At 35.9% G+C, this 25,556-nt stretch overlaps 1 protein-coding gene across 19 annotated transcripts in view; it reads right to left on the bottom strand.

Moving 5' to 3' along the window:
* Positions 1–25,556, bottom strand: part of MIPOL1 (mirror-image polydactyly 1) — a 406,056-nt gene that overhangs the window by 158,299 nt on the left and 222,201 nt on the right. For 15 of the 19 annotated variants that reach the window (XM_063651559.1, XM_054448526.2, XM_063651565.1 and 12 more), the window contains one exon: positions 11,597–11,691. In XM_063651559.1, the coding sequence (XP_063507629.1) occupies positions 11,597–11,691 (95 nt within the window). Of the gene's footprint in view, positions 1–895; positions 11,021–11,095; positions 11,133–11,596; positions 11,692–25,556 lie in introns of those variants that run through there. The other 4 variants (XM_063651566.1, XM_054448533.2, XM_054448534.2 and 1 more) reach the window with 3 other exon arrangements.

Genomic DNA, 25,556 nt, shown 5'->3' with positions numbered 1-25,556 from the left:
AGGCTTTGGTATCAGGATGATGCTGGCCTCATAAAATGAGTTAGGGAGGATTCCCTCTTTTTCTATTGATTGGAATAGTTTCAGAAGGAATGGTACCAGTTCCTCCTTGTACCTCTGGTAGAATTCGGCTGTGAACCCATCTGGTCCTGGACTTTCTTTGGTTGGTAAGCTATTGATTATTGCCACAATTTCGGCTCCTGTTATTGGTCTATTCAGAGATTTAACTTCTTCCTGGTTTAGTCTTGGGAGGGTGTATGTGTTGAGGAATTTATCCATTTCTTCTAGATTTTCTAGTTTATTTGCGTGAGGTGTTTGTAGTATTCTCTGATGGTAGTTTGTATTTCTGTGGGATCGGTGGTGATATCTCCTTTATCATTTTTTATTGCATCTATTTCATTCTTCTCTCTTTTTTTCTTTATTAATCTTGCTAGCGGTCTATCAATTTGTTGATCCTTTCAAAAAACCAGCTCCTGGATTCATTAATTTTTTGAAGGGTTTTTTGTGTCTCTTATTTCCTTCAGTTCTGCTCTGATTTTAGTTATTTCTTGCCTTCTGCTAGCTTTTGAATGTGTTTGCTCTTGCTTTTCTAGTTCTTTTAATTGTGATGTTATGGTGTCAATTTTGGATCTTTCCTGCTTTCTCTTGTGGGCATTTAGTGCTATAAATTTCCCTCTACACACTGCTTTGAATGCATCCCAGAGATTCTGGTATGTTGTGTCTTGGTTCTCGTTGGTTTCAAAGAACATCTTCATTTCTGCCTTCATTTCGTTATGTACCCAGTAGTCATTCAGGAGCAGGTTGTTCAGTTTCCATGTAGTTGAGTGGTTTTGAGTGAGATTCTTAATCCTGAGTTCTAGCTTGATTGCACTGTGATCTGAGAGATAGTTTGTTATAATTTCTGTTCTTTTACATTTATTGAGGAGAGCTTTACTTCCAAGTATGTGGTCAATTTTGGAATAGGTGTGGTGTGGTGCTGAAAAAAATGTATATTCTGTTGATTTGCGGTGGAGAGTTCTGTAGATGTCTATTAGGTCCGCTTGGTGCAGAGCTGAGTTCAATTCCTGGGTATCCTTGTTGACTTTCTGTCTCGTTGATCTGTCTAATGTTGACAGTGGGGTGTTAAAGTCTCCCATTATTAATGTGTGGGAGTCTAAGTCTCTTTGTAGGTCACTCAGGACTTGCTTTATGAATCTGGGTGCTCCTGTATTGGGTGCATATATATTTAGGATAGTTAGCTCTTCTTGTTGAATTAATCCCTTTACCATTATGTAATGGCCTTCTTTGTCTCTTTTGATCTTTGTTGGTTTAAAGTCTGTTTTATCAGAGACTAGGATTGCAACCCCTGCCTTTTTTTGTTTTCCATTTGCCTGTTAGATCTTCCTCCATCCTTTTATTTTGAGCCTATGTGTGTCTCTGCACGTGAGATGGCTTTCCTGAATACAGCACACTGATGGGTCTTGAGTCTTTATCCAATTTGCCAGTCTGTGTCTTTTAATTGGAGCATTTAGTCCATTTACATTTAAAGTTAATATTGTTATGTGTGAATCTGATCCTGTCATTATGATGTTAGCTGGTTATTTTGCTCGTTAGTTGATGCAGTCTCTTCCCAGTCTCGATGGTCTTTACATTTTGGCATGATTTTGCAGTGGCTGGTACTGGTTGTGCCTTTCCATGTTTAGTGCTTCCTTCAGGAGCTCTTTTGGGACAGGTCTGGTGGCGACAAAATCTCTCAGCATTTGCTTGTCTGTAAAGTATTTTATTTCTCCTTCACTTATGAAGCTTAGTTTGGCTGGATATGAAATTCTGGGTTGAAAATTCTTTTCTTTAAGAATGTTGAATATTGGCCTCCACTCTCTTCTGGCTTGAAGGGTTTCTGCCGAGAGATCTGCTGTTAGTCTGATGGGCTTCCCTTTGAGGGTAACCCGACCTTTCTCTCTGGTTGCCCTTAACATTTTTTCCTTCATTTCAACTTTGGTGAATCTGACAATTATGTGTCTTGGAGTTGCTCTTCTCGAGGAGTATCTTTGTGGCGTTCTCTGTATTTCCTGAATCTGAATGTTGGCCTGCCTTGCTAGATTGGGGAAGTTCTCCTGGATAATATCCTGCAGAGTGTTTTCCAAATTGGTTCCATTCGCCCCGTCACTTTCAGGTACACCAATCAGACGTAGATTTGGTCTTTTCACATAGTCCCATATTTCTTGGAGGCTTTGCTCGTTTCTTTTTATTCTTTTTTCTCTAAACTTCCCTTCTCGCTTCATTTCATTCATTTCATCTTCCATGGCTGATACCCTTTCTTCCATTTGATTGCATCGGCTCCTGAGGCTTCTGCATTCTTCACGTAGTTCTCGAGCCTTGGTTTTCAGCTCCATCAGCTCCTTTAAGCACTTCTCTGTATTGGTTATTCTAGTTATACATTCTTCTAAATTTTTTTCAAAGTTTTCAACTTCTTTGCCTTTGGTTTGAATATCCTCCCGTAGCTCGGAGTAATTTGATCGTCTGAAGCCTTCTTCTCTCAGCTCGTCAAAGTCATTCTCCGTCCAGCTTTGCTCCGTTGCTGGTGAGGAACTGTGTTCCTTTGGAGGAGAGGCACTCTGCTTTTTAGAGTTTCCAGTTTTTCTGCTCTGTTTTTTCCCCATCTTTGTGGTTTTATCTACTTTTGGTCTTTGATGATGGTGATGTACAGATGGGTTTTTGGTGTGGATGTCCTTTCTGTTCGTTTTCCTTCTAACAGACAGGACCCTCAGCTGCAGGTCTGTTGGAGTACCCGGCTGGCCGTGTGAGGTGTCAGTCTGCCCCTGCTGGGGGGTGCCTCCCAATTAGGCTGCTCGGGGGTCAGGGGTCAGGGACCCACTTGAGGAGGCAGTCTGCCCGTTCTCAGATCTCCAGCTGCGTGCTGGGAGAACCACTGCTCTCCTCAAAGCTGTCAGACAGGGAAATTTAAGTCTGCAGAGGTTACTGCTGTCTTTTTGTTTGTCTGTGCCCTGCCCCCAGAGGTGGAGCCTACAGAGGCAGGCAGGCCTCCTTGAGCTGTGGTGGGCTCCACCCAGTTAAAGCTTCCTGGCTGCTTTGTTTACCTAAGCGAGCCCGGGCAATGGTGGGCGCCCCTCCCCCAGCCTCGCTGCCGCCTTGCTGTTTGATCTCAGACTGCTGTGCTAGTAATCAGCGAGACTCCGTGGGCGTAGGACCCTCTGAGCCGGTTGCGGGCTATAATCTCCTGGTGCACCGTTTCCTAAGCCCGTCGGAAAAGCACAGTACTCGGGTGGGAGTGGCCCGATTTTCCAGGTGCCGTCTGTCACCCCTGGAAAGGGAACTCTCTGACCCCTTGTGCTTCCCGAGTGAGGCAATGCCTCGCCCCTGCTTCGGCTGGCACACGGTGCGCTCACCCACTGACCTGCGCCCACTGTCTGGCACTCCCTAGTGAGATGAACACGGTACCTCAGATGGAAATGCAGAAATCACCCGTCTTCTGCGTGGCTCACGCTGGGAGCTGTAGACTGGAGCTGTTCCTATTCGGCCATCTTGGCTCCTCCCCCGTGACAAAATATTTTGTTAAATGCTCTTAAAAGGAGGTTGAGTCACTTTGTAGAATAACAATTAGCAGTTGAGAGCTATACATGTTGAAATTTAGTTTTTTTCTTATAACTTAGTGTGTTGAACAAGGCGCAGAAAATTGTGAAAACTGATAATGCTTAAAAACGTCCTTCTGGATAGAAAGCTATAGAAGATATGAATTTACTTCAGTAGCAATAGCCTCTTTACTAATTTAATTGTCTTATGTCTCAAGACAGCAAACATTTGTAAGTGATTTTATAAATTACATTTATTAATATATTTCCTTTGCACAGTGCTTTACAGTTTTCAAAAACATTCAGATATATCATCTCACTGATTTTCATATTAAGCAGGTTAGATATTATTGCTGTTTACAGGTGAGGCAATCGACATTCAGAAGTTAAGTAACTTAGTAAATGCCATATTCTATAAGTTGAGTGAAAGAAGAGAGGAATGCTTAATAAATATAGTCGAAATCACTGGACATATAGAAAATGTATACTTTAAGTTTTTTTTTTTTTAAACTTTTAATTTTCTTTTTGTTTTACATTCCAGAGTCACCAATAAATAAATATATAGTGACTTGAACAGTGAAGCCAGCTGTAAAGTTTTAAATTTAAAGGCCCTGAAAATAGATACAACTTAATGGCATAAAAAGACTGTTTGACTCTAAATGTTACTAAATAAAAATTCAATCTACCTCATATAAAGGGGTAACAAATTTAATAAAATGTGAGAAATAGAAAAAGCTTTTCACGTCAAAATTAAAGAAACTGAAATCAAGCAAACTTGAAACTTGTCTACACTAATCCAAAAAAAATCTGATTAATGCCAAAGATGGAAGTGTAATTCAAGTCTTGTTGTGTTCTTTTTAATCATAGCTGTTGCAGTATGGTACCATAATGTAGCTCCGTAGATAGTTAATTATTAGAGAAAACAGAGGTGTGACAAAAATTTACGTCACTGGGTAGGCCAATTGACACCACTGATTAGAATATACATCTAATGAGGTCAGGATCAAGTGTTCAACCCCACTCTTGATGAGGGATTTGCATTGAGAAAAATACTGCTTCACGGCTATAGTTTGCATGCTATAATCACCAGTGACTTGTCTTATCAACTCATAGTTCTGACCAAGAAAGCATATGGTTCAATAAAAAACTATCACTACCATTAAAACAAAACAAAACAAAAAACCCCATGGATTCTAGTGACAGTCAGCAGTATTTCTGATTGTTAAGGATAGTATATACACAGACCAAAAAAAGTATATAAAGAGAAAAGGACCCATACTGAATAAAATTTACTAAAGTAATATAGAAAAAAATAAAGAATTTTACTTTCTTTTTGTGTATATTTCATCTGGCCTCTGTCTTTATGGTTTCTATGACTTTTAAATGTATACTACAAACCCAGTAAGTAGGGTTCATGTTTATCCCACTTTTCACTATGTTAAACACATAAGTATTTCATATAATTATTATCAAAAAATACTAGTTCAATCATAGGAAACAAATTACCCTAAAAAATGAAGCATTCTCTTCAACATTTTTGTTCTAAAATGTCAAATTTACCATATTCTGAATGGCATTACAAATTCACACATGGAATCACACAAAATATAACAAAAATTTAAAACACACTGACTGTTGTTAATTATAATATGTATAATACATCCTATACTACTGGCACCAAATAACAAGGTCTAATTCTTGTCTAAACACTTTAATTTACACTTTCTTTAAGTGAAAGGAAATATAAGGAAGCACTATAAAATCAGCAAACATTGAAACAGGCATTCCCTCAATTAGAAAAGAGTTTGTTATTATTATGCCTCCTGAACTTAGGAATGCAGCACTACAGGTTTATAACAACAGGAAAAAAATCATTACTAAATACAAAAATAATCCCTACAAGTTTAAGATTCTTTCTTGATGAAACTGTCTAGATTTAGATTAACGAAAGTGTTGCAAATGAATTTAGCGTTTGCTATAGCAATCAGGAGGTACTAATATTTACTAATAGCACTTTTATAATATGTGGAATTTATTTTAAATCTTGATATTGTTAGTCCTCTCCTGCTATCTTTTCTGTTTTAATGCAAAGAGCTATCAGCTACAGTGGTAAGTTTAATATCTCTACCCTGCATCTCACTGGCCACTGCTCCTAACTGCCAAAAGAAACAAAAGGCCAATGCTTCATTTTCTTAGCACTCAAAATATTCTACAACTCAAAGGAAACAAACAGAATAAAGAAACTCAAAATCTGTATTTCCATATTTCCATTTTCCTTATTTCCATACAAGGGAATGGAATGTTTTTACCAGCAGTAGCTCTTACACTAAACCAGAAAAAAAAAAAAAAAAGATTTTTGAAAAAACCCCTTTTTTTTTTTTTTAAAAAAAAAGAGGCCAGTATCACTAATTAGTAAAGAAGAAAAAAACTGGGGAGACAGAATCTCACTCTGTTTCCCAGGCTGGAGTACACTGGTGTGATCTCCACTCACGGCAACTTCTGCCTCTTGGGCTCAAGTGATCCTCCCACCTCAGCCTCCTGAGTAGCTGGGATTACAGACACATGCCATGCCTTGCTAAATTTTATATTTTTTATAGAGATGGGGTTTGGTCATGTTGCCCAGGCTGGTCTTGAACTCCTGGACTCAAGTGATCCGCTGGCCTCCCAAAGTGCTGGGATTACAGGCGTGAGCCACCATGCCCGGCCACTAATTAGTAAAATCAAAGGAAAGGCAGAATGAAAGCCATCATCATATTTTAATCTGCCCCTAAAACAAAGAGCTGATCATACATCCTCTACTGTTTTGGCTGTTGGAGAGTTGAGAGTCAGACTTGAAGTTTTCTCTTTTGCTGCTTCACAGTATACATGCCGGCTGTATTCTCACTTGCTCCTGGCTTAGCTACCTGTCCTAATCCTATATTTTCCTAGCCTTATTTTTTCTTAAATATTGGTAAACAACTTTCTCTAATATGACAATATACATGTATAAATGTATATGTAAGTGTAAACTGATTTGGATAGCTGTTAAGTATTGCTTGCCAAACATAATCCATTATCTATGAGTTCTATCTATCCATTTAATCTATCTGAAAATTAGAGTTAGTTTTAGGTTCCTTCACATAAAATGGAACCTTTTCATTTCCTCTATAACATAGGAAAATTGGTAGAAAAACCTAATATTTCTATGAATTAGCTGTGTTTCACATACAGATTTGTGAGCACCATTTACCAGGTGTGTAAGAAATACTGTTTACTTTCATTTAAATGAAATTAAAGTAGACTTTGAGCTTGCAGGAAACTTAAGCTTGGTTTTTCGGTAATTTCCTCCCCCGTCCTAGAGTTGTACATCCCAGGAATCTTATACTAATCCCATTTAAAATAAATTTCTGTATATCCTCACAGAGTGTTCTCTGTATCTTTAGAAAAATGTGTGGTAAAATGACAACATAAAATTTACTATTTTAATCATTTTAACTGTACAACTTACTGGCAGTAAGTACACTGACAATATTGTACAATTATCACCATTATTCATTTCCACAACTTTTCATCATCCCACTCTGTGTAAATCATATAATTTCCCATTCTTATAACTCCCTATTCCCTTTCTCCAACTCTGGGTAACCTCTATTTTATTTTCTGTCTCTATGAACTTGGCTATTTTAAGTAACTCATATAAGTGGAATCATACAATCTTTCTTTCTTATCTGGTTTATTTCACTTAGCATAATGTCTTTAGGTTTGTCCATGTTGCAGAATGTATCAGAATTTCATTTGTTTTTGAATAATGAATAGTTGGATAATATTCCATTCTCTGTATATACCACATTTTGTTTATTCATCTGCTGAGGGATACTTGGGTGGTTTCCACCTTTTGGTTAATATGAACAATGCTTTCATAAACATTGGTGTACAGTAACTGCTTGTCCTTACTTTCAATTCTTTTGGGTATATACCTAGGAGTGGGCTTGCTAGATCATATGGTAATTCTATGTTTGACTTTTCAGGAACCACCAAATTGTCTGCCACAGTGACTGCATCAATTTACATTCCCATCAGCGATGCAGGAAAGTTCTCTGTATCTTTTTGTTTTAGGAGAAACATGGAATCTCCCTGGAAGATGCAACTTCCCTTAAATTTTTGAGTGGACACCAAACATTCTTCCATGCATTACACATTGTGCAGGTCTCTTCTGAATGATATATCTTCATTCAACATGTACGATTTATTTGTTTTTGGGTCATGCTTAGAACTGAGTGCTTCACTTCATTTAAGCATTTCACTTAAATAGTAACATTCCACTTTTCGACTTCAATCTCCTGTCTCTTCAGCTCTTGAATTATACATATTTGTGTGTGTGTATATATATATACACACACACACATATATATATGTGTGTGCGTGTATTTTGAGACAGAGTTTCACTCTTGTTGCCCAGGCTGGAGTACAACGGTGCAATCTTGGCTCACTGCAACCTCCACCTCCCAGGTTCAAGTGATGATCTCCTGCCTCAGCCTCCTGAGTAGCTGGGATTACAGGCGTCCGCCACTACACCTGGCTAATTTTTTGTATTTTTAGTAGAGACAGGGTTTCGTCATGTTGGCTAGGGTGGTCTTGAACTCCTGACCTCAGGTGATCTGCCCACCCTCTCATGTTCAGAAGCCAACACTGACCCCTACTTTATGCAGGGGGTGGGGGTGCAGTTAATACTAATTGTGGCCTCAAATTTACAAATACAGCTATTCTTAACTCCTTTACTCCTGTCTCTGATCACAATTTGGCCAGCTTTTTGTTCAAGGTGAACTTTTCTGCAGATACTCTAAATTCCATCCCTTCCTACCTCCTCTGGAATCCTGCTCTATAAGAATTCTTTATTTTGGCTTCCTCAAATTAGCCATAAATATACTCAAGTATTTGCTATTTTTCAAAAACAAAAATCCTTAACCTACGTTTCCTCTCTTCTCAATTATCATTACCACCTTTCTTACTCAAGTTTCTTCAAGGACTGCTCTATTGACCAAATTGCTATGCTTCTTTACCTCCTAATTACTCTTCAATTCACAGAAAACTGATGTCTATATCTAATACTCTATTGACTAAACTACTCTGTGGAAGTCACTAATGGCCACTGAATTTCCAATGTAAAGGATACCTTTGGTCCTTATCATAGTTAACCACTTAGTAACATTTGATTCTTTTTTTCTATGGGAAATCTTCTTTGGTTTCAGTGATATATTTTTTGGTTCTACTCCTACCTCAATGATCTTTTGTTTTAAAAAGAAATATATCTTGACATTGGTTGATCAATAACAATAAACCAAACACTGTGCTAAGAACTGAATATACTTAAAATAACCCTATAAGTAGGTACTATTACTCTCATTTTAAAGAAAGGAGAGGAGCTTGGTGAGGTTCATTTATACACGACCACACATGGCACGGCTGTCTAATTGCAAATCCCAGTGGCTTTATTACATCACCAGAAATTTTTTTTAAGTAGCAGTGAGAAAAGTAGTTGTGAAGCATATCTTTGAACCAATAATTACTAACCTCTATTTAGAAGAGATCATATAATCCTACCAGACTTATGTAGATTTTAAAGAGTATTTGAAAAACAAGAATTTTAGCTTTATGATTTTCAAAAATGATTCAATCATCTTCCACAATTCAGCAGAGGAGCTTCAGGAACTGGCATCAAGGTTTGTTTGTTAGGAAGTAATGTCAGTTCATGCAACATTATCATATACCTCTTGGAATTCTCTGACACTGTCACTTCATCAACAGAGTACCTACTGTCCTGTCCCATAAATGTTACTGGAGAATGTTCCATAAAAACCTTCCCCATCAATAAGGTGAATCTGCTAATTACCAGACTGCAATGTCCATGGTCAGGGCACAAACCACATGGCATTCATGTGTTCATAATTGGTTTAATATCTGCCTCTTTATTACTTTACCAAGAAGAGACCCTAATTTAATGCAGCTAACTGAAATATGCATATAGAACATCAGCTCTCAAACTTGGCTGCATAAAGGAATTTTCTAGAGAGCTTTAAAAACACACTGATGTAATCAGCATGGGGTGGGCTAAGCGTCAGAATTTTTAGAGGCCATCAGGTTATTCTAATGGCAGCTACAGTTGAGAGTCATTGGTGTAAAAGACAGAGGAATGAGTATAATATTCATTTTATAGTCCAAAATAAAGTAGGTTGGTAGGATGTATTCATTCACCATCAGGGTTTTCCTTACCTGTATGCCCACTTATAGACACTAATTCTAATTGCAAAAGCAAATGATTCCCAACAGTCAGTGACCAACCAAACATACTTGATGTTTGATAACTGCATTAGTTTCCAAGGACAGCCATAACAAAGTACCACAAACTGTGTGGCTTAAAACAACAGATATTTAATATCACATAGTTCTGGAAACTATAGAAGTCTGGAATCAGGTGTCGGCTGGGCAATGTTCTTTCTGACAACTGTAAAGGAGAGTCCTTCCTTGCCTCTTCTAGTGTTTGGTGTTTGCCAGCAATTGTTGGCACTCCTTGGCTTGTAGATACATGACAGTCTTCTCCCTGTGTGTCTTCAGATTGTCTTCCCTCTGTGCATGTCTGTCTCTGTGTCCAAAATTTCCCTTTTTATGGGGACACCAGTAGTAGTGGATTAGAGCCCACCCTACTGACTTTATTTTAATTTGATTACCTCTGTACAAACCCTATTTCAAAATAAAATCACATTCTCAGATAGCAGGGGTTAGGACATCAGTATAACCTTTTTGGGGGGCATAATTCAACCCGTAACAATAGCCAACTACTGCAGATGTTAGTAATATTGCTCCAAACCAGGAGTGCTTAACTTGGGGATGGGAAAGAATTATATCTTTATTTTCACCAACTCTCACGGAACTACAGTATTTCCTACAATTATGAACATGAGCAACAAATTGCAGTAGTAATATCAGTGGTTCTTGAGAGTTTGCACCCATAGAAATCACTGGTATTTTCATGTCACATTTCAGCATTTGCAGTTATCCAAAAATACCACTTACAGTCATCACTGGCTTGAAATTAAAGTTGTTAATGGACTTGCTGCTAGATCTAGTTATTTTATCCATTAATAATGATGTATGTATATCATGATATATCATGACATAATATTTTCTTAATTGTACTTCAGTAAAACTTATTTTGATTTAATTGCATTTTCTGCATTTTAACTTTATTCTGAGAAAAGGTCCAAATTAAAACAAAAATCTTTCAAAAACTTAACAGTCCCCTTAGTGAATTCCTACATTTCAGACTTGAGAATTTTTAAAACTTAGTAATGAAAGAATTTACATGGCATTGTGCATCGGTGTGTTTTTTCAATGTTTTCTACCATGATCCACTGTAGGAATATGTGTTTTACCCATAACCCAACACACAATCTTTTTTCTCTTTCTCACATACAAACCTGAAACAAAAGTTTACCATTACTATAAGAGATGCATTCTGACATTTCTATTCATTTTCATTAAAAAATACCTACCTTATTAATTTATGTTATGGGGTAGTTGTGAATACTCCTGTAACATAAATTAATAAGTCTGTCATATTGAAATACATGAAAGTTTATTATTATTGCTACTCATGTGTTTTAAAATATATATTTAAATATATATTACATTTATATGTATAAGTATAAATATATGTATATTTTATATTTATATTTACAATTGTTTTAGAGGTGACATTTAGATGGGCAAATAGCTCAACAGCTATCCAGGCTTCATTTAGACAACTGCTAATGGATTATGTAAATTTCATAGTTACAATGAAAGTGGAAATTTAGACTTTACCAAATATAGTAAAGAGAAGAGGTAGAATAATAAATATTATAAGCCTGAATCTTTTTTTAGTTATAAAAATGCTTTAAGTGCATAATATTTAATTTCATTGAGGTATTTCCTCATTCACTATTGTAAACTCAGGTAGAAACATTTCCCAAACTAACAATATTTACTTAACCCCAGGCTAAAAAGAATTTTACCTGTAGTAAACTCGAAGGGTTTGGATTTCCTCTTCCAGTTTTTTGTACTGTTGAACTGCAGTTTCTCTGGCTTGTTGCATAGATAACAACTTTGCCTGCAAGTAATTAATATTTTAAGAAATTCAGTGTTCATTTTGGTATGATAAAATACAGTACTACAGTAAGAACAGTAGTCTTAAATTACTGACAGTTAGAAAAAAAACCTATGAATGTTTTTAGCAGTGCCTCATAAGTTACCAGAAAATAGTCTAAAGGCATTAATAATACAAACACTAAAAACTTGAACATATTAAATTTAGCAGTCTTGCTCATTACTAAACTTCAACCTTATTTATCTGTACCATCAGATATATGCCCTTCTGCAATGTTTAACTTTATACACAGAATTCAGAAAGTGGAACATGGGTTTCAGAGCAATATCTATAGTAGAGATAAGTACAATGGGTGTTTCACATACAAATTTAATGTGGCTCCACTGCCTGATCATACTAGATTTTCTTTTAACTTTATTAATAGGAAAACTCAGAAAATTCTAAATATGTTGTCAAGCCATCTTTGATACTGAATGTGAAAAAAATACAGCAGGCTACAGACTGATTCTTACAGTTATGATTTAACCTTTTCAATTTCTTCTCTGTGGGAGAAAAACAAATCCCGAGAGGGGAGAATGGCAGCAACCCTAAATGCTAGTGATACTTTATTAAAGGGGCATTATTGTTCCTTCCTGCTATAATTGTTGAGTTTTAAAGAACAGGTTATCAGTTTTTTTAAATGAGGTTCAACGTAGTAATTTAAAAAGAATTTGCCACCCTCCCACCATCATTCCCATTGGATTTCAAACAACACCAAAAACAATTTTCAACGTAACTTTGAAAATCTGGCACTGGTAAGTCAGGTTTTAGTATTGTTTATTCAAAGTTAAATTTTCATAAAATGGTTATCTTTCACTTTGCTTTAAATGGTGTTTGAAAGGTAACACAGAGCAAATTGTTGTCACAAACCTCACAAAGTAGGACACAACCAACAATTAAAAAGTAATAGAAAGTTTGGAGCCACAGGTTCAGAATTTTGCTGAATTCATATAATTTCACTGGAATTGTTTTATTGTGTAAGAAGTCATAAGAAAAATTGTAAATCCTGACTATAGGAAAATTAATCAATGTAATAAAAGTGAACTTTACAGAATGCTACTTTTCTATTTTGATAATAATTTTAAAAACATGCAGCAGTTTGGACCTTTGCATATAAGTTTTAGCATTAAGATTAATTTGTTCTCTGAACTGGTAAATTCTATCCAAGTGTTACTTTATAGTTAAATTTAAGATGTTTGAATGCTTGCTTTAACATGACATAGTCCATAATTAGAGATAAAACATTCTAAAAAACTAGGGAAAAGCATCTAAAGTAAAAATAGATGGCTGATTCTTAACGTCAAAGAATGAAAGCTTTTCCAATTTTCAGTATACCATAAAATGTGATTAAAATGGTAACTTGGAAGACACAGATACCCACTGTGACTAATGGCAGGTCAAAAAGAATCACACATATCACATTCAACTTTAAAAACTTCAGACTTCAGACATGCATTTAAGGAATATCAAATACTGAACGGGTAATAGAGGTTTTACTAAATAAATATGTGCCAGTGCTACGTATGTACAAATGCTGAAATAAAATGATTGTTTTGAAGTCTTTTACTTGGTACCTGTGCACAGAAAACAAAACCAAAACCAACCAACAAAACAAAAATTCTTGTAGGAAAACACTAAAATGTAGTTTTTGCCTAGAAATTTTCATAATGAAAATGGGACTGTGATAAGTTTAAATTCCCATGCTTAAGGTACTATTGAAAATTTCACTTTCTCCTCCCACATTTAGTTGACTATGAAGACTTGGTTGCTTTATAACAATTCACTCAATTCACTCAATTTCTTAATTCCGAGTATCTAATTTTCTTCCTAGGCCCTAGTGATTATGTTCAAAGCTATTATAAACTTTCTGGCTTTACAATATCCTTACTTTATCAGATGTATGCTTATCCAGCAGCATTTCTTTTTTCAGAAACACCCTTACCCTATGCTACAGTGATCTTGTTCAGTCTCTGTGGCTAAAATGAACTTCATCCCCCATCACCTCAGGTATAAGATCCAGGTTGTCTAATCGAAGTACTGCATCCCACTAGCCTCAGGAGAAAACCAAGTCCTGACAATATCATTTCTACTCTTGGATTCACATATGCCAGAAAACAGATCCAGATCTGCTTACTGGACTTCCAGGGTAGATAAATCCTTTGTTGGGGGGTAAGTTGGAGGGTGACTTAGGCTAGTCTGAGTTGGGTATCTGTTGCATGCATTGTTGAAACACTCAACCAATTTAAACGTGCTATTTACTTCTATAGTATTTCCTAGATTGATATTTACATCATATAATCCTATCATACTATATGTCAAAAATAAATCTCTTATCAAAAATATCAAGGAAATTAACAAACAAGATATTTTTCCTGTTTTTCTTTCGGGCATCCTATTCCAATATTTCTGGCAATTACTTTTATAAAAACTGCATGCATTCATTTACGTGTATACTTGCAAAAATAAATGCATGCATTAAACAAAAACTAACAAAACTTAGTGTAAGAGAATATACAATGTAAAGTAAATCTCCCACCTCCTACCCTCAGTACTGCAAATCCCTTCTCCTGAGATTACTAGTTCTCTGTCCGTTATACCTCCTTCCAGAGATAGTCTATACATATATAAGCATACACAGATACTTGCAAATAAATTACCCGATTTACAAAATTGATAGCGGTTTATACAGACTGCTATATACACCTTGCTTTATTTTTTTTTCAAAAATTGCTATTTTGCTTCACATAAAAAAAAAATTCAGCCAGGTACAGTGGCTTATGCCTATATGGTAGCTCATGCCTCATTTCCCACTGCTTTGGCAAGCTAAGGTGGGAGGATTACTTCAGCCCAGGAGGTTGAGATCAGCCTGCGCAACACAGCAAGACCTCATCTCTACAAAAATTTTTAAAATTAGCTGGGTGTGCTGGCATGCACCTATAGTCCCAGCTACTCAGAAGGCTGAGGCAGGAGGATTGCTTGAACCCAGGAATTCAAGGCTTCAGTGAGCTAGGATCACACCACTGCACTCCAGCCTGGTCAACAAAGTGAGACCGTGTCTCTAAAAAAGAAAAAAAAAAATCCCCTACCCCGTTCCATGTATCACACTCATCAGTCACATCCCTTTCTTCCTTCCCAGCCCCAAAGAAAAACACATCTATGAATTTGGGTTCATTATTTACAAGTACATTTTATACTTTTACTATAGTATAAACATTTTACACAAGTATAACACTTTTTCTTCTTATACTCATATTTTAGGTAAAATTTTATCAAAGTAAACATATGCAAGTAAGTACACATATGGATTTTTCAATGTCAGACTTATTGAGTCATAATTTACATAAGGTAAAGATTTACTGATTTTCACTATATACTTCTGTAAATTTTGACAAAGTTATCCAGTCTTGACACAGAATATTCTTGTTACCCCCAAATGGTCCTTGTGCAACGTTGGAGTCAATGCCTTCTTTTCACACTCAGCCTCTGGCAATCAGTGATGTGATTTTTGTCCCTACAGTTTTTCCTTTTTAAGAATGTCATATAAAAAGAATCATACAGTATGCAGTCCTTTGAGTCTAGCTTCTTTTACCTAAACATAATTTTTTGAGATTCATCCATATTATTTCATGTACTGGTAGTTTATTCTTTTATATCACTGAGTAGTATTCAATTGTATGAATGTATCACAATCTGTATATCCACTTACCTGTTAAGACATTTGGCTGATTTCTAGTTCTTTGGCAATTACTAATAAAGCTGCTATAAATATCTACATAGAGGTCATTTTTGTGGAAATATACTTTGTTTCTCTTGGGTAAATACCTAAGAGTGAAATTGCTGAGTCCTGTGGTAAGTGTGCATTTACACTATATATAGATATATGTAGCTATATAAAGTATATGGATAATAAAGTTATATACTTTATTTTAAAACGCCCAAACTTTCTGCCTATAATGATATCACTTTAAAGCATCCATGCTTAACTACAAATCAATGCCACTTTTTGACCACCTACTATGAGTTAGGCATTCTTTCAAGTGTTTAAAATATATTACTATAGTCTATTCTCATAACCAACCTATGAGGTAGTTCCTCTTATCCCTATTTTGCAAGACATAAAACATAGGTTCATAAAGCTTAAGTAATTTCTAATTATAACAGAGCTAGTGAACTCAAATAAAAATTCAAATCTGTTTGTTCCAAAATACATATTTTCTTTTTATACCACTGTATACATTATATATAAATTACATAATTCCAGGGGACATAATGGAATCAAATGATCATTTGATAACAGAGTTAACGACAATAATCAACATTCACAGAATAATCAGAATGTATTTTATTTTATTGTTTTTTGATTATTGAATGTTTTATTTTATTTTATTTTATTTTATTATTATTTACTTTAAGTTTTAGGGTACATGTGCACAATGTGCAGGTTAGTTACAAATGTATACATGGGCCATGCTGGTGTGCTGCACCCATTAACTCGTCAATTAGCATTAGGTATGTCTCCTAAAGCTATCCCTCCCCGCTCCCCCCACCCCACAACAGTCCCCATAGTGTGATGTTCCCCTTCCCGTGTCCATGTGTTCTCATTGATCAATTCCCACCCATGAGTGAGAATATGCGGTGTTTGGTTTTTTGTTCTTGCGACAGTTTACTGAGAATGATGATTTCCAATTTCATCCATGTCCCTACAAAGGACATGAACTCATCCTTTTTTATGGCTGCATAGTATTCCATGGTGTATATGTGCCACATTTTCTTAATCTAGTCTATCACTGTTGGACATTTGGGTTGGTTCCAAGTCTTTGCTATTGTGAATAGTGCTGCAATAAACATACGTGTGCATGTGTCTTTATAGCAGCATGATTTATAGTCCTTTGGGTATATACTCAGTAATGGGATGGCTGGGTCAAATGGTATTTCTAGTTCTAGATCCCTGAGGAATCCCCACACTGACTTCCACAAGGGCTGAACTAGTTTACAGTCCCACCAACAGTGTAAAAGTGTTCCTATTTCTCCACATCCTCTCCAGCACCTGTTGTTTCCTGACTTTTTAATGATCGCCATTCTAACTGGTGTGAGATGGTATCTCATTGTGGTTTTGATTTGCATTTCTCTGATGGCCAGTGATGGTGAGCATTTTTTCATGTGTTTTTTGGCTGCATAAATGTCTTCTTTTGAGAAGTATCTGTTCATGTACTTTGCCCACTTTTTGATGGGGTTGTTTGTTTTTTTCTTGTAAATTTGTTTCAGTTCATTGTGGATTCTGGATATTAGCCCTCTGTCAGATGAGTAGGTTGCGAAAATTTTCTCCCATTTTGGACACATTCAAAAGCTAGCAGAAGGCAAGAAATAATTAAAATCAGAGCAGAAATGAAGGAAATAGAGACCAAAAAAGCCCTTCAAAAAATTAATGAATCCAGGAGCTGGTTTTCTGAAAGGATCAACAAAATTGATAGACCGCTAGCAAGACTAATAAAGAAGAAAAGAGAGAAGAATCAAATAGATGCAATAAAAAATGATAAAGGGGATATCACCACTGATCCCACAGAAATACAAACTACCATCAGAGAATACTACAAACAACTCTATGCAAATAAACTAGAAAATCTAGAAGAAATGGATAAATTCCTCAACACATACACCCTCCCAAGACTAAACCAGGAAGAAGTTGAATCTCTGAATAGACCAATAACAGGAGCTGAAATTGTGGCAATAATCAATAGCTTACCAACCAAAAACAGTCCAGGACCAGATGGATTCACAGCTGAATTCTACCAGAGGTACAAGGAGGAACTGGTACCATTCCTTCTGAAACTATTCCAATCAATAGAAAAAGAGGGAATCCTCCCTAACTCATTTTATGAGGCCAGCATCATCCTGATACCAAAGCCTGGCAGAGACAGAACCAAAACAGAGAATTTTAGACCAATATCCTTGATGAACATTGATGCAAAAATCCTCAATAAAATACTGGCAAACAGAATCCAGCAGCACATCAAAAAGCTTATCCACCATGATCAAGTGGGCTTCATCCCTAGGATGCAAGGCTGGTTCAATATACGCAAATCAATAAACGTAATCCAGCATATAAACAGAACCAAAGACAAAAACCACATGATTATCTCAATAGATGCAGAAAACGCCTTTGACGAAATTCAACAACCCTTCATGCTAAAAACTCTCAATAAATTAGGTATTGATGGGATGTATCTCAAAATAATAAGAGCTATCTATGACAAACCGACAGCCAATATCATACTGAATGGGCAAAAACTGGAAGCATTCTCTTTGAAAACTAGCACAAGACAGGGATGCCCTCTCTCACCACTTCTATTCAACTAGTGTTGGAAGTTCTGGCCAGGGCAATTAGGCAGGAGAAGGAAATAAAGGGTATTCAATTAGGAAAAGAGGAAGTCAAATTGTCCCTGTATGCAGATGACATGATTGTATATCTAGAAAACCCCACTGTCTCAGCCCAAAATCTTCTTAAGCTGATAAGCAACTTCAGCAAAGTCTCAGGATACAAAATCAATGTACAAAAATCAGAAGCATTCTTATACACCATTAACAGACAAACAGAGAGCCAAATCATGAGGGAACTCCCATTCACAATTGCTTCAAAGAGAATAAAATACCTAGGAATCCAACTTACAAGGGACGTGAAGGACCTCTTCAAGGAGAACTACAAACCACTGCTCAATGAAATAAAAGAGGATACAAACAAATGGAAGAACATTCCATGCTCATGGGTAGGAAGAATCAATATTGTGAAAATGGCCATACTGCCCAAGGTAATTTATAGATTCAATGCCATCCCCATCAAGCTACCAATGACTTTCTTCACAGAATTAGAAAAAACTACTTTCAAGTTCATATGGAACCAAAAAAGAGCCCGCATCACCAAGTCAAGCCTAAGCCAAAAGAACAAAGCTGGAGGCATCACGCTACCTGACTTCAAACTATACTACAAGGCTACAGTAACCAAAACAGCATGGTACTGGTACCAAAACAGAGATATAGATCAATGGAACAGAACAGAGCCCTCAGAAATAATACCACACTTCTACAACCATCTGATCTTTGACAAACCTGACAAAAACAAGAAATGGGGAAAGGATTCCCTATTTAATAAATGGTGCTGGGAAAACTGGCTAGCCATATGTAGAAAGCTGAAACTGGATCCCTTCCTTACACCTTATACAAAAATTAATTCAAGATGGATTAAAGACTTAAACGTTAGACCTAAAACCATAAAAACCCTAGAAGAAAACCTAGGCATTACCATTCAGGACATAGACATGGGCAAGGACTTCATGACTAAAACACCAAAAGCAATGGCAACAAAAGCCAAAGTTGACAAATGGGATCTAATTAAACTAAAGAGCTTCTGCACAGCAAAAGAAACTACCATCAGAGTGAACAGGCAACCTACAGAGTGTATTTTATTATACCTTACATGATTGAAAAATGGGTTGGCTAACTAAGGTTAGTCTTATAGTTAGCTATCTTGATATCAGTCTTGACCAATGCCATCTAAATAGGACAGCCATTTGTGTTGGGACTGTATCAGAAATGAACTACATTGTTTCATTAGAGCTTAATCTAGTAACTCAGAATGACAAAGACCACACTGTTCACATCACTAAGCACTATTCTTAACCGGTATTGTGGATAAACCACTTTTATCTCTCCTTGAGATCTTGTTATGTTTAGTTTAAATGTGTTTTTAATAGTTATAGTCCGATACAGTTAAGCCTTGTTTTAGTAACTCCAAGACCATGAATGGAAATTGGTTTTAATCTTAGAACAGAGATATTTGATGTTATGTGTGATATCTGCTAAATAAAGAAGCATACAGTACAAATTAAATCACAGAAGCAAATAATTTTAGACTTGGAAAGGATCTCAAAGGTAATACGGAACCTTACTTTTATAGAGGAGGAAATTGTTGCTAATACAACATGTTCAGGGAAACATTTGGAAATTGTCCAAGGTTTCATAGCTGGTTAGAAAGAAAGTTGGAACTAACAAGTATCCAGAAAACATTGCTTATTTTACCATAGAAGACTACATTTCAATATGGTATAATTTAATATGTGTGATAGTTATTTTAACAGAGTTATTTCCAGAGTAACCATAAATATATATGATTGAGCTAGCACTATTAAACACATCTATAAAATATATAATTGGCTATCTTCAAACAATACATCAAGTTAGATGATTGCTCAAAGAACATGACCATAGACCTACTAGGATTTTAATTTTTAACCTCAGAAGAAGGTTAAGAGCCTAGTAGAAAAGAAACATAACTGAGTAACTTGTGTAAGGATACCCAAAAAGTTAAAAGCTATTTTCAAAAGGATAAAAATGACCAGGTTTCAATTAAACCTCCACTTCACAGGAAGGCTTGGGTTGCTTAGCATTGTGTATTTCCATAGTATATTGTTCCCTACAGCTGATTCCTTAGAGGTTGTTCTATTTTGTCCTGATGTCATGTCTCTCTGTTTATCAGACCAGAGATAATGAGGTTCCTCAGTCAAAAGTAGTCATATATATACTGTCGAGTGATATATGAGATAGTCTGACATGATGAGAGAGAGAAGAAAAGAGTTTGTGGTGGAAGCAGAACTCAAAACATTCACAGGCAGAAAATGATTCATGGGCAGTGAGCAGAAGCCATGGAGGAGAGAAAGGCAGGGGAGAGAGATGTATGCCAGAAAGACAGTGCAGCAATGGTAATTAAAAGCATAGTCTATGGAACGAGAAAGGCTGGGGTCACATCCCGGCTTCACCACTTACAAACTGTCCTATCTTGGCAAGTTAGCAAATCTTCATGTGCCTCAACCTCCTCACCTACGAAATGGGGTAACTGTATTTTATATCTTAGAGGGCTGATGTTAGGAAGAACTAAATTAAAAACTGTAAAACACAACAGCGCCTGGGACATAGTAAATGCTTTAATAAGTGATTATTAAATAAACAGTAGGAAAACAAAAACTAGCTGGATCGCTCAGCAGATGAAGAAGCAGAAGATGTGCTGCAAAACAAGTAAATAAAATAAAATCTAGTGTAGAACTAGCTGGTACCCTGAAAATCTTTCTACATAATGAAAGATGTCCAAGTCCCTGAGAGGTCTTGCTGTTTACGGTCTTCCTCATGATTCTATCTTCACCAGAAAGTCTTTGTTGACCAAGGTAATTAGGAGAGTTTTCTTGTTCTTTGTCATAGATCATGTAATTTTCCTTCCCAACAAAATTAGTACAGTCACACACAGAATAACAATGCTTTGGTCAACAACAGACCACATATAAGACTATAGTTCCATAAGAATATAACACCATAATTTTACTGTACTTTTGCTATGTGTAGACATGTTTAGATACATAAATACTTGCTGTTGTGTCACAGCTGAACATGCTGTACAGGTTTGTAGCCTAGGAGCAATAGGCTACACCATATAACCTAGGTGTGTAGTAGGCTATACTACCTAGGTTTGTGTAAATATACTCTATTATGCTCATACAATGATGAAATCACCTAAGGATACATTTCCCAAAATGTATCCCCACTGTAAGTGATATATGACTGTATACAAAATGTCATATTCCTCAAGAATCTCCTTTTACTGTATGTCATAGGATTTCAATGATCACCTGTAAAAAGAGAATACATTTTAAAGACTTGATTTTAATGGATATTTTTTATTAAGTATAGTTTAAGTTGGATTCTCTTTATCATTAACACCAATACCAGAATTTATAATACTTTAAATATGTATAGTGATGTGTGATGTATAAGACTTATACTATATTATCTAATTTGAGATAGCAGGAGCTTGAATACTTTCAAGTATGAATGAATGAATAAATGCTATTTCTATCGTTTTAGAAGAGAGGAAAATAAAAGACAGATTATCAACTACATAGATTGTCTGTTAATGAGGGGGCAAATCCTGGTCTTCTTTCAAGTCCTAACAATATGGTACTACAGTTATACATAGACACAGCAAAATAGGAAGACATGCCAGACACTATTCTAAGTGCATTCTATATTCATATATCATTTCTCACAAGATATTGTATAGTAGCTACTATTACTATTCTATTATATAGATGAGGAAAATGTTACATCACTTACTTGTCAGCCAGTTAATGAATGGTGGAGCAAGGGTTTGAACTCAGGAATTATGGTCCAAGTCTCTCCTTTTAACTACTATGCTATAAATACTAGATAAAATTTGGTGCTTTAAAAAATCTTTGCTAATTTTTTTTTTTTTTTTTTTTTTTGAGACAGAGTCTTGCTCTGTCGCCCAGGCTGGAGTGCAGTGACGCAATCTCGGCTCACTGCAAGCTCCGCCTCCCGGGTTCACGCCATTCTCCGACCTCAGCCTCCCGAGCAGCTGGGACTACAAGCGCCCGCCACCACGCCCGGCTAATTTTTTGTATTTTTGTTTTAGTAGAGACGGGGTTTCACCATGTTAGCCAGGATGGTCTCGATCTCCTGACCTCGTGATCCGCCCGCCTCGGCCTCTCAAAGTGCTGGGATTATAGGCGTGAGCCACCGCGCCCAGCCAAAATCTGTGCTAATTTTTATCAGTGAATTATATTACCTAATTTGATTTAAATAAATTAGTACAAGAATTATTTTTTTAAACATGACTCATATAGTTCAAGATGCCATCCAAACCTTTCTTGGAGGCACATATATAGTTTTTAGATGTTAGTCCATTTAGTGACAAAAGGTCATCTATGGTGTTTCCCTCAACTTTACGGACCCCTGGCAAAAAAGTAGTATTACAGCTTGTTAGAAATATTAGTAATAGTATATAATTTATTTTTAAGGAATAATAATGATAAGGATTTCTCTCTACTGCAATAACTAACTCCCAAAGAAGCCTACTCTGTTTTGGGGGCAGGGGTGGCTCAAGTTTCCAAGCATTCATCCATTTACACATATGCAGGTAAGGTAGAGCGAAAAAAAATCTCTACTGGATCTAGCAATGATTCAGCAAGTGTTCGTTCTGCTTGTTTTGCAAGTGTGTTTTTAAGACACTATTCTCAGTCAACTAGCCTGAGTTCCATTCTGTGCTTGTTTCCTAGTACTTGGCTTAATCTTGAATGCAGACCTGTGCCTGTTTACTTGGATTCGGTTTCTGCCTAAATTTATACCCTCCAAAGTATTGTATCACTTTGGCTTTTTCAAAACACTAAACACTAAGATATAGAAGCATAAACATGTAATTGTGCTACTATATCAGCAAAAACAAAGCAGAAACCTTGAAGCAGTAAAAGGTAAATGATTATTTAAAAGAGATTCTCAATAAGATTAACAGTGAATTTCTTATAAGAAACCATGGAGGCCAGGGGCAGTAAGATGGAATATTTGAAGTAATGAGAGAAAAGAAATGAAGAGATATTTCACAAGGGAAGATATCTACATGGCTGACAAACATGATACACATGCTCAACATCACTAGTTTTCAGGGACATAAGATTTAAATCCCGATATGCTGTCACTTCACCCACAATTGAAGAGGTAAAATTACAATGACTAATAATAGTAGGATATGCTGGCTAAGATGTAAAATGACTAGAAATCTCTTACATTTTGGGTGGGTGTATAAATTAGTTTCACGTCTTTAGGAAATGTTTGGACTACTGATAATGGATGGCCTATTACGAAAATATGTCATTCACTAAACTGGGAGAAGTCAACTTGTCTTTTCACATGTATTATGGGTATTATTAAAGATTATATTATGTTAGATTTGATTTTTAATAAAGTCATTAAAATTACAGGTTAATAATCCTTTATTCACAATACAAAAACCCCAACATTTCTGAAAACAAAAAAGAACTTTAAAAAAATTTTTGGTACTGAAATCAATTGATGTTAAACCTAGGTAAACTGATGTAAAGCTATTTATGGTCTTCCTTGATCTCACTAATTGTAAATATTTACATTTTGTTGCAGAAATACTGTGTTTGGTTAGTTTTTAACTTATATTTGACTCCCCCACATTGTTGCAGGCCTTTGAAAAGCCCGTAGCCTTGAGGCACTACGTTTATGGGATAAAACAGCCTAGTAAAAAAGCCTTTTAAACTAAGGTGTCTTAGGAACTGCCTTGTTTCTCAATCCCTCACTCCAACCAGATGTTGTTACTTGATCCTACCTGTGGTCTCATGCCCACATGTAATCTGGGAGGAGATCTTATCCTGGGCATAATAGGCAGAATAATGTCTCCCAAAGAGGCCCACATCCTATTCCCGTGAATATATGAATATGTTAGGTTATATGAAAAGAGGAGAATTAAGGTTGCAGGTGGAATTAAAGTTGCTAATCAGGTGAACTTGAGATGAAGATTATCCTAGATTATCTGGGTAAGCCCAATGTAGTCACAAGTATCCTTTTAAGTGGAAGAGGGAGGCAAAGAATAAGAACCAGAGAGATGGCAGTGTAGGAAAGATTAAACTGGCCATTGCTCACCTTGAAGATGAAAGGGGGCCACAAGCCAAGGAACATGGATAGCTTCTAGAAGCTGGAAGACTTGAGACAACTTTAGGCATATCTTCTCATTTTCTTTATGGAGTTCTTTTTTTGCTATTGCTATTTGTTTCAATATTTATATTAACATTTATATTTAAATGATTAATACTATTAAAATAATACATTAATATTTATATTCCTTTTTAAACTATGAGCTCCTTGAGAGTTTGAACTGTGCACATATGCATGCTTTTATAAATGGTACAAATAAAGATGTGTATTAAGTATTTGATAATATTGAAATTAGTATAAACCATTCATGCTGGCATTTAAGGCCTTCCACAATGTGGCATTGAACTCTCTTTTATTCCTTCACGCTCACTTTAGCCAAGGACCTGCCATAAATTCTGCCTAATTGTAATATTCCCTCCACCTAGAACACCAAATCTATGCCACGCTATCAAATCTAAATCAATCCTTCAAGGCCCATTTTAATTATTACTTCTTAAATAAAGTCCTTTCTTGATTATCTTCCCCACTCCAGAAAATTTTTCACCTGCAAAATCCTTAGTAATATTTTTTAAATTTTATTTTATTTTACATGAATGTTTTATTGAAGTATAATATACAAACAGAAAAGTTCAGGGCTCAATGAATTTTCATGAAGTGAACACACCTGTTTAACAGGAAACTAGATAAATAAATAGAATTATTTCCATCACCCTCAAACGTCCTCATGCCTCACCTAATCTTCACCTTCCCTAAAGGTAACCATCATCTTGACTTCTACTATCATAGATCAGTTGTGCCTGTTATTGAACCTTATATCAATAAAATAATATATATTCTTTTCTCTTTTTTTTTGCTCAACATTAATCTTGTGAGATTCACCCATGTTGTTTCTTGTTCCTTATTGTATACAATTATAACTGCTGTACAGTATATAATGAACATAAATATACCACAATTTATTTATCTATTCCATTCCAATGATAAACCTTTGGGTTGTTTTTGCCTTAGTGATTTTTAAAGCCTTTTCTTATGACAGCTATCTCAACCTATCTTACACCACTGTTATTTACATACATACGTGTCAAGGTAGGGACTATATAGTAGTCCCAAAACATGAATACAGTGCTCAGCACATACCAGATATTGGTAGATATTATTGAAGTATAGTATTACATATTACGTCACAATTAAAACAGATTAGTATTTCACATTTCCAAGGAGCTTCCACATACATTGTTTCATTCGAGATGATACGAGGTAATACCATGAGGTGGTTAAAGCAAGGTCTTTGGAGTTAAGCAAGCTTGGGTTAG

This window comes from Pongo pygmaeus, chromosome 15 (genome assembly GCF_028885625.2).
Source record: "Pongo pygmaeus isolate AG05252 chromosome 15, NHGRI_mPonPyg2-v2.0_pri, whole genome shotgun sequence".
Classification (NCBI taxonomy): Eukaryota; Metazoa; Chordata; class Mammalia; order Primates; family Hominidae; genus Pongo; species Pongo pygmaeus.
This window is presented reverse-complemented; position numbering and strand designations above follow the sequence as displayed.